At 41.4% G+C, this 8123-nt stretch overlaps 1 protein-coding gene across 3 annotated transcripts in view; it reads left to right on the plus strand.

Moving 5' to 3' along the window:
- The first annotated feature begins 1806 nt into the window (after positions 1-1806).
- GTPBP3 (GTP binding protein 3, mitochondrial) overlaps positions 1807-8123 on the plus strand; it is a 37352-nt gene continuing 31035 nt past the window's right edge. For all 3 annotated transcript variants that reach the window (XM_072404586.1, XM_072404588.1, XM_072404589.1), the window contains exons 1-2: positions 1807-1840; positions 4344-4424. In XM_072404586.1, coding sequence (XP_072260687.1) covers positions 4375-4424 — 50 coding nt within the window. In that variant the 5' untranslated portion in view covers positions 1807-1840; positions 4344-4374. The remainder of the gene's footprint in view (positions 1841-4343; positions 4425-8123) is intronic.

Genomic DNA, 8123 nt, shown 5'->3' on the forward strand with positions numbered 1-8123 from the left:
TCTCGCCCTATCCATCTACCCGAGTAAATAAAGTGCTTTGCTCTGCGGTTACCTGTGGATAGTAAATCTCGGAACTTCCCGTCCTCCAACCCGGGGTAAAAGGACGGATTTCCCAAAGTGACAGAGAGGGCGAGAGGCCCAACTGATGAAAGTTCCTTACTGCAAGTTCCCATATTTAGCCGACTGTAGGGTGGGATTTTTTTTTCAGGGAAAGCCGCCAGAGGCAGCCATGGTAGGAGGTGCAGAGTTGTTGGGCAAAAAACTTGTTCAAGTGACACTCATTGTTTGTAACCCGAATTTCGACACCAGTCCAAACGGGCATCAAGTGTACCACTAAATAATAGTGGAACATGTTTTGGACCCCCAAGCCCCCCTCCGATTTAGATAGCATGAGCAGAGTTCCTGCAAAGTCTAGGGGCTTTGCTGTGCTATATACAGCGGAAAATTCTTGAAGTGAGGGTTCTAAAGAATAATCCTTAGACTTTAATCGGGAGGGTTTGGAAAATGTATGGAAACCGGGGGAGAATGTTCATTTTTTTCATTTTTACTAATACGTCCCAACCAGGAAAATGTAATTTTATCCCACCTTTTTAGGTCTCCATTCAGTGTGGAAAGCAGAGATAGTTTTGAGCGCACACCTCAGAAAGCACTTTGGGTATTATCATACCAAGATATGTGATCGAGTGAGATACCCAATGGAAGGCAAAGTGTTTGAGATGGGCACCGATAGCAGAAGGCAATGATATATCTAACGCTGCTGACTTGGTATACTTAATCCTAATATTGGACAGGAAGCTGTATAGAAATGCTATATGAATGTTTGTTTTTCTAGTTAAGTATATATAGGAAAATAAAAATGTATACAAAGAAAAAAAGAAAAATAAACAACATAATTACCATTTAGATCTTCTTAAGGGAATGACAATGTTAGAAACACTGCTTGTGGATCAGGACAAAAAAAAAAAAGTTAATTAAGCATTTTAAACACAGAAATACAGTGGTACCTCGGTATAAGTCTGCTTTGGAATAAGTCTAACTTGGTATAAGTTTGGACACGAAAAATCTTGCTTGGTATACAACCTTTGTGCTGGAACTCGTATGGGTCAAAATGAGTCCTAACACCACGCGCATAAATTTTCATTTATTTCATCTGATTGCTTTTGTATTTATGTATTTTGTTATTAAGCAGTGTTTAAATTATTTTATACAGCCCCACCAATGTATAATATGTCAATAACTATAGGATATGTTTTCATTGGAACAGATTATTCATTTTCCTTTTATTTCTTATGAGAACAATTTGTTTGGGATAAGTCCAAGGATCTGGAACGGATTAAGGACCCATACCAAATACCATTGTACCTCTTTATAAAGCTATATGTGTTTTAACAATCCTACATCAAAATAGAGCAAAAGTTGCTGTTTTCTAGTTCGAGAAATAAGGATAAACATGCACATAAATTTCAATAACATATTAAAAATTGCATAATTTCACTGCAAAGTTTCATATAAAATTGATAAAATCTATGAATTATTTTTAATGTGTAATATCAGAACAACCCTAAGACACATAAGCCATGCACTATGTGTGGTCAGTACAAGCATTAAAAAGAGATTACAGAAGCAAAGTACCAACCATGATCCTGCCTTGATCACTGCAGCCAAATGCTTCTGACACTACTTAGCAGGGCATGGTGTCATAGCTGGAGGCTGTAAACAAGGAAGTGGCTGCAATGAACCCTGGGATTTGTAGTCAGCACATGTAGGAACACACTCTCAATGATCATGTGCTTACAGTCCCTGTACTATTTCCTGCACAGAGGACATCAGACAGAAACAAGTGAGTAGGAATGTAGATTTTAATAAATCCTACATATATGCTATAGTGCATGCAGAATTGGCTGATATTATTTTTTATGTGTTTCAATTCATATAAGGATGTAAAAAAAGGTTACCATTACATTACAGAGCTATGTCTTACTTTAGTGTACTTTTTAGTGCTAAAAGAGACACTATAATGCAGCACAGCACATGAGCAATTGGCAAAGCACAGTTCATTGCTGCATTTTTTATTCCAATATGCCCAATACTCAATTGTGTATCTGATATTTTCACCCAACATGTCCCGAATGTCAGGGCACTTCTACAGATTTATACTGTGTTTCCCCCGGACCTTTCTGCCTAACTAAGCTTAGAATTTAATTCCTATGTTAGCTTCATGTTGAATTTATACGGGGTTAGGGAACTACGCCCTCTACTGTATGGGTAGGTTTGGACCTACAGCAGCATCAAGTGACCCCACATGGCTTCTGGCGGCTGGTCATTCACACCGTGGAGCTGGTTCTTAAAAAACAGCGTCTGCAAATTTGACAGCGGACGTCAATGACCAGTACTGCATACCCATTAATTCTCTGAGAAATGGATAACCACACAGCAACCTCGCTCCAGTCCAAACATGCTACAGTGTCCAGTCCTGGTGAAGAGCCACTGCTTTCTAAAAGAACGGGAAGAAGGTAACCAGTTCCCCCATACCTGGAAGTACTAGGTGTTTCCAAGGACTCCAAATGCAAGGGTGTGTAGGGAAGATTGAATATCAGTTGGTGAGTAATCAGGAGAACCTATGACTTCGCCCCGAATGGGTAAAGTGACAGGTTCTCTTTAATGTGATGTGAAAAAGAATATAATGGTACAAGCATTGTTTACATGACCAGCTGAAAGCTATTTTGTGAGTAGCAGAATGTCCCTGTAAGTTATTTAATGATTACATGTAGTGCTGCCAGCAAAATGCAAATGGAGATGGAAATATGGGGTAGGTAATTTTTTTAATCATTGTATTAAAGTGATTTTGTGGCTGATGATCATCCTTACCAAAAACCTAATTTTCACTGGCTCTAAATAAACTGCAAGCTTCCTAATGAGAAAAATTAAAGTTTTGTTTTGCTTCAATTTTGAAAACACCTACTGCAATGTTTGCACATATACCTTAGATCAGGCATGGGCAAACTACGGCCCCTGGGCCATATACGGCCCGTTAGGCTTTTTTATCTGGCCCGGTAAACTCTCTCTCTATTTCAGCCGCTCCACTGAAGTAGATCCACGGCTCTGGCCTGTGCCCCCCCGAGCGGAGTCAGGTGAAGGACCCCACTGGGGGCACCGGCCAGAGCTGCAGACCATGTTCCCTGTACAAATACCGGGCTTGGGGAAGTGGGCAGAACAACCCGCCCACTCTCCCATCACAGGATCTGTGATAGGAGAGTGCGCAGGATTATGCCATCATGTTCAGTGACACCCATATCGGCCCTTCATCCATCTGATCCTGGCCCGGCCCCTCTGACAAATTTTCTAACCCATTGTGGCCCATGAGTGAAAAAGTTTGCCCACCCTTGACAAGGGGCAACATGGTATTCTGTGGTGACATTAAAGCACAGCTAAAGCAACTGTAGGGACTGCTCATTTGCTTTTAAAAACTTAAAAAGTGCATTTCAGAGGCTTTTAAAAAAATACACCTGTGTTAGGAGTTTGAAGGCTAAAAGCTTACATGGAGACGCACATAGTATTTGTGGTAGCATTTTGCAGTGCATTGTCACCGCCACGTGACTTGGCATGTCATTCAAAATGCAACACACTAATGCTTATTACAGGTGCCACCATGAGGTGTGGCACCTGACCTTACAGCACATCACTTTGGGGTTAAACCTAAATGATGACCCAAAATGATTCTACTTCTGCCATGCATTGGGTTGGTCAATAGGCTTTACCTATGTATGTTTATGGGTGAAGGGCATTAAGGCCTTGTATTTCTTATTTAGGTTTTTTTATTTTTTTTTTTGGCCTAAGGTAATTCCAGGTAATCTTTATGGATACAATCATAATCTATTTATTACCTAATAGCGCATGTCCATAGAGATCCAGAACACCGCATCCTTGATATGCATACTACCTGGCAGCTCTGCCAGAATTCTCAAGCTGTGTGCACTTCTTTGTATCTCATTCTTCATTCTCTATTTCCCAAGCTCAAAAATAAGGCAGGAGAACCCATGTACTGCAAGAAAGGAATAGCTTGTTTACCAGAGAGTGGCTGAAAACAGCCAAATAGAGCATCTGGCAAATAAAAGCCTTGTGGAGAACACGGTTTTATTAACAATAATGTTAGATAGCTCATTACAACATTAATTGTATAAAATGATCGCTCAGTGTCATAGCAAGCAATGTATAATTATTTGTGAATAACCAATAATTATTGTATGGTTACTATTGAACTAATATATTTGTTCTATACAATAGTCTTCATGAGACCTTTAATATTAACAATTTATTTCTTATTTTTTTACTTTAATTTGCAGATGGGCTGTAGTGACAGATAAACATGCAGCAATGTGGTGTTTAAGAAGGTGTATGAAGACATTTGCTTCAAGGTGTTCAGGGTAAGATGTGACTTGTAGAATCTCAAAGCAGGTTCAGCTGTCCTGGACATAAAAAAATCCAACTTAAAGGATAGTATTCAAGTTTAGTAATGCAAATAGTCTTTGCTGGTCTGCCTCGTGAGTTCAATATAATACAAACAGGCCTCACATACAGATTGTTGATTTTTTTTTTTCTCTGGCTGAGAATGTACAAATTTCTATCATGCGGTAAGGCTGGCATTCTCTGTCTATACCAGACATAGGCAAACTACGGCCCGCGGGCCGTATACGGCCCAATAAGGGTGTTTCTCCAGCCCTTTGGGTGGTCTGCGGCTCTGGAACATGTCCCCCCTTTGTATCCTGGCTCGTGGAGGTGGGCGATGGGAGATCTGGAATGGGAGTCACGTCCCACTCTCCCATCAGCCCAGCCACTCAAATTTTATAACAGATTGTGGCCCCTGACTGAAAAAGTTTCCCTCCCCTGGTCTATACCAAAGTATTTGCACTCACTGTCCCAGTGTATAATGGCCTCACAGATTTGCATGCTGACAGGCAAGGTATTATGCTCTATAGGAACCATATACACATGTGCATGATTTAGGAAAAAGCCATCTGTGTTTCAAGTTGTCATAGAAAACCTAATAGGCGGCCACATAGGTGGCTTATATAATTTATGGGAGCCACTGGTATACCCATTGTTGTCAAGAGGTCTACAACTGCACTACAAACTGTGTCTGACCAGGGTAATAATATGCCATTAATTACATTTAAAGACTGTTTTTAGTTTATTTATTCTATAGTGAGTACCAGTGGAACATTTTTTTTTGTAATTTAAATTAGAAAATAGAATTTACACACTCCATAGACATGAAGGAGATGTTTGGTACACCAGGTATTAGTATGATATCTACGGTTACAACAAAAACGACCACCCAGAGGTGAACATAGGGAGGTGCAAAGTGTATTACCGAACAAAGGCTCCAGACCCCAAGAGCTTTGTGAGCCTCCCAATGAGAAGGGCACCTCCCAGAGTTACATTAGAGTGACAGAGTTGAATAATTAAGTGGAGAGGTCAGCAGAAAAGGAAACATACTGCAAGAGTGTCAGAGTGTCTCCCTAATCCCAGAGACAGAACTGAGGCAAGATAAATGTCAAGGTAATGTGCAAAACTACATCTAGCAGCTGATCACTAGAAAGACACTTTTTAAAAATATTTTCAGAAAAGATGAAGGTTTAACAGTTGAGCAAAACATTTCTAACTCAGGGTGCAGATTAGGATTCACATATCACCTTCAGTATGAAAGTATCGTCCTGGAACTCATACAAGAAGGCCAAAACCACTTCCAATACTGGGACATAATGGTTGTAATGGTTAGGTTTACCATAGCTTGTGTGATGAGAAATTTTGGTGGTCCGCGGCTCTGGCCAATGCGGCCCCGAGCTGGGTTAGGAGAAGGACCCCACTGAGAGGGCGCACCGGCCAGAGCCACGGACCATGTCCCCCGTGCCGTGCAGGCTCGGGGAAGTGGGTGGGTTGTGTCTCTGGCATTATGACGTCACTCTGGGGGAAGTTTCTTCCCCTTTGCGTGACACCCAGCTCCCCGCAAATACACGGCCTGGAGCTGGTAAATTTTGTGGTCCGTGGGTCCAAAAAGGCTGGGGACCACTGATCTAGGAGACCTTTAAAAAACAAGAATCTGCCATCTTCATTACTACACTTGTCCCTCTGCTGCCATGTAACTGAGTTGGATAATAAAATACTCAAGCATTTGGATGGGAGTCTGCTGGTGTGGTAGACCATCTGATATCTTCTATTTAAAAAAAAAAATCTTGTCTTTGTCAATGTGTCTCCTGAAGAAGCATCACTTGGACCCGTTTTTTGTCAAAGTCCACTAGAAGTGTAATATGCTTTTCTGCTATAATGAGACCTTTAGGACTGAGAAGACTTTAAGAGAAAGTTTGTTATATAACACAGAGGTTTTTTGGCAGTATAGTTAGATTTACTAGTTGGTATGCTTGTACATTCTAAAAATTGTAGCAAAGATTTAAAACTATACAGAGTTCACCTGTCACATCAATGACCTAATGGTACATGTCCCATATGGTGGGGAATGTAGAGAAACAAAAAGTCCTAATATTACATTTATATTGTCTCGGTACCCGACGCATTTCGCCTTTTGACTTCTCTCCTCACTCCTTTGCCAGTGCTGTCATCTTGACATCTGTGACATAATCAGAAATTAGGCCTCAAAGGTGAAAGCAGCGAATGATCAAAAAGTCTCGTCAATGTGTGGCCAATGGGGTAGAGTTGAGCTGATGCTTGTCGCATTCTCCATATCTCTTCACAGCTGAGGTAATAAGTCTGCTTCTGAAAACAAAAAAAACAAACAAACATCCAAAACAAATAGTTGTGAGAGAAGCTTCTGATAGAAGCAGCCATGATCACCTCAGCTACAGGTTGAAAGCCTTCTTAGATCCCTCCCTGCTGAAGCATGGGTGAAGGACAGGCCCTGTCTCCACATGGACAGGGACATCAGCACCAGTGCCATCTTGTCACAGCTTGTACTTGGCAAAGTCAACACCAAAGGGAAACATATACCACCTAATCATTGGTGTTCTGCTAGTAATAAGGTGCGTAAACTTTCTCTTAGGTCTCTGGTCTGATGATGAGTATGCAGATGCCTGGCAGATGAGTTTAATGAGGAAGGAGTGGGAGCTTATCAAAAACGCATGCTCAATTTGCCATGTCCAGGCCAGGTCGCCCCCCATAATAATTGTTATTTTTTTCCTTAGTACTCCTTTGATGTCTTTTCATGCATCAAACATAAATGCTAGGATTGGTAACCATGTCACAGGCTGCCTTTAAACAGGGCTGTATATAGCTAAACGCCTTTGGATTTGGGTATACAACAATCTGAGGACAGTACTGCAGGTTCCCATGTGATGAAACCCACGGGAGGCCCTTTTACATAGGCCTATCCCTACCCTCCTTAGGCACCCTCGTAAATTGGCCTCCTATGTTTTCTTGTCTGCAAGACTGACGATAGCTGCGGCTTGGAAGAAACCGTCAATAAATTTAGCTGCAGTATTATTCATGGTCACGGATACCCAAGCTTCTTGGTCACCATGGCTAGACCATCATAGCTCGCTTGACCTTGATTCTAGGTTATTACACCTATGATTGCTTGACTAGCTGGATAAGCTCATAACAAACGATAACCATTTGACTTTGGGACTCTACCCACACTTATCTTGGCTTTCACTTGTCTGTGTCCTATGCCCATCCCTTTGTCTTTTCTTTCTTCCTGTTCTACATTTTGTTACAAAATTGGTTGGTTTATTCGCTTAATATTGATGGTGCATCCATCTACTCATATACCCTGCCTATGTTTGTTCCTTGTAATTGTAACTACGTATTATTTTTTTGTTTACACTGGATCTTGTGTCTCCATTAAATGTTTGTATTGTTTAAAATATGAAATACCGTATTTTTCGGACCATTAGACGCTCCGGACTATAAGACGCACCAGGTTTTCCGCACAGGAAAACAAGAAATAAAAAATTCATTTGATTTCCCCTGAGATCCAGCGTGCGGCACTTGTGCCCGCCCATGCAGGCGGCGCCGATCGGCATTCATCAAATTAATCGGCGCCGCCTTCATGGGCGGGCACAAGTGCCGCACGCTGGAACACAGGGGAACACAGAGGAGGAACACAGACA

This window comes from Pyxicephalus adspersus, chromosome 3, assembly GCF_032062135.1.
Source record: "Pyxicephalus adspersus chromosome 3, UCB_Pads_2.0, whole genome shotgun sequence".
NCBI classification, from domain to species: domain Eukaryota; kingdom Metazoa; phylum Chordata; class Amphibia; order Anura; family Pyxicephalidae; genus Pyxicephalus; species Pyxicephalus adspersus.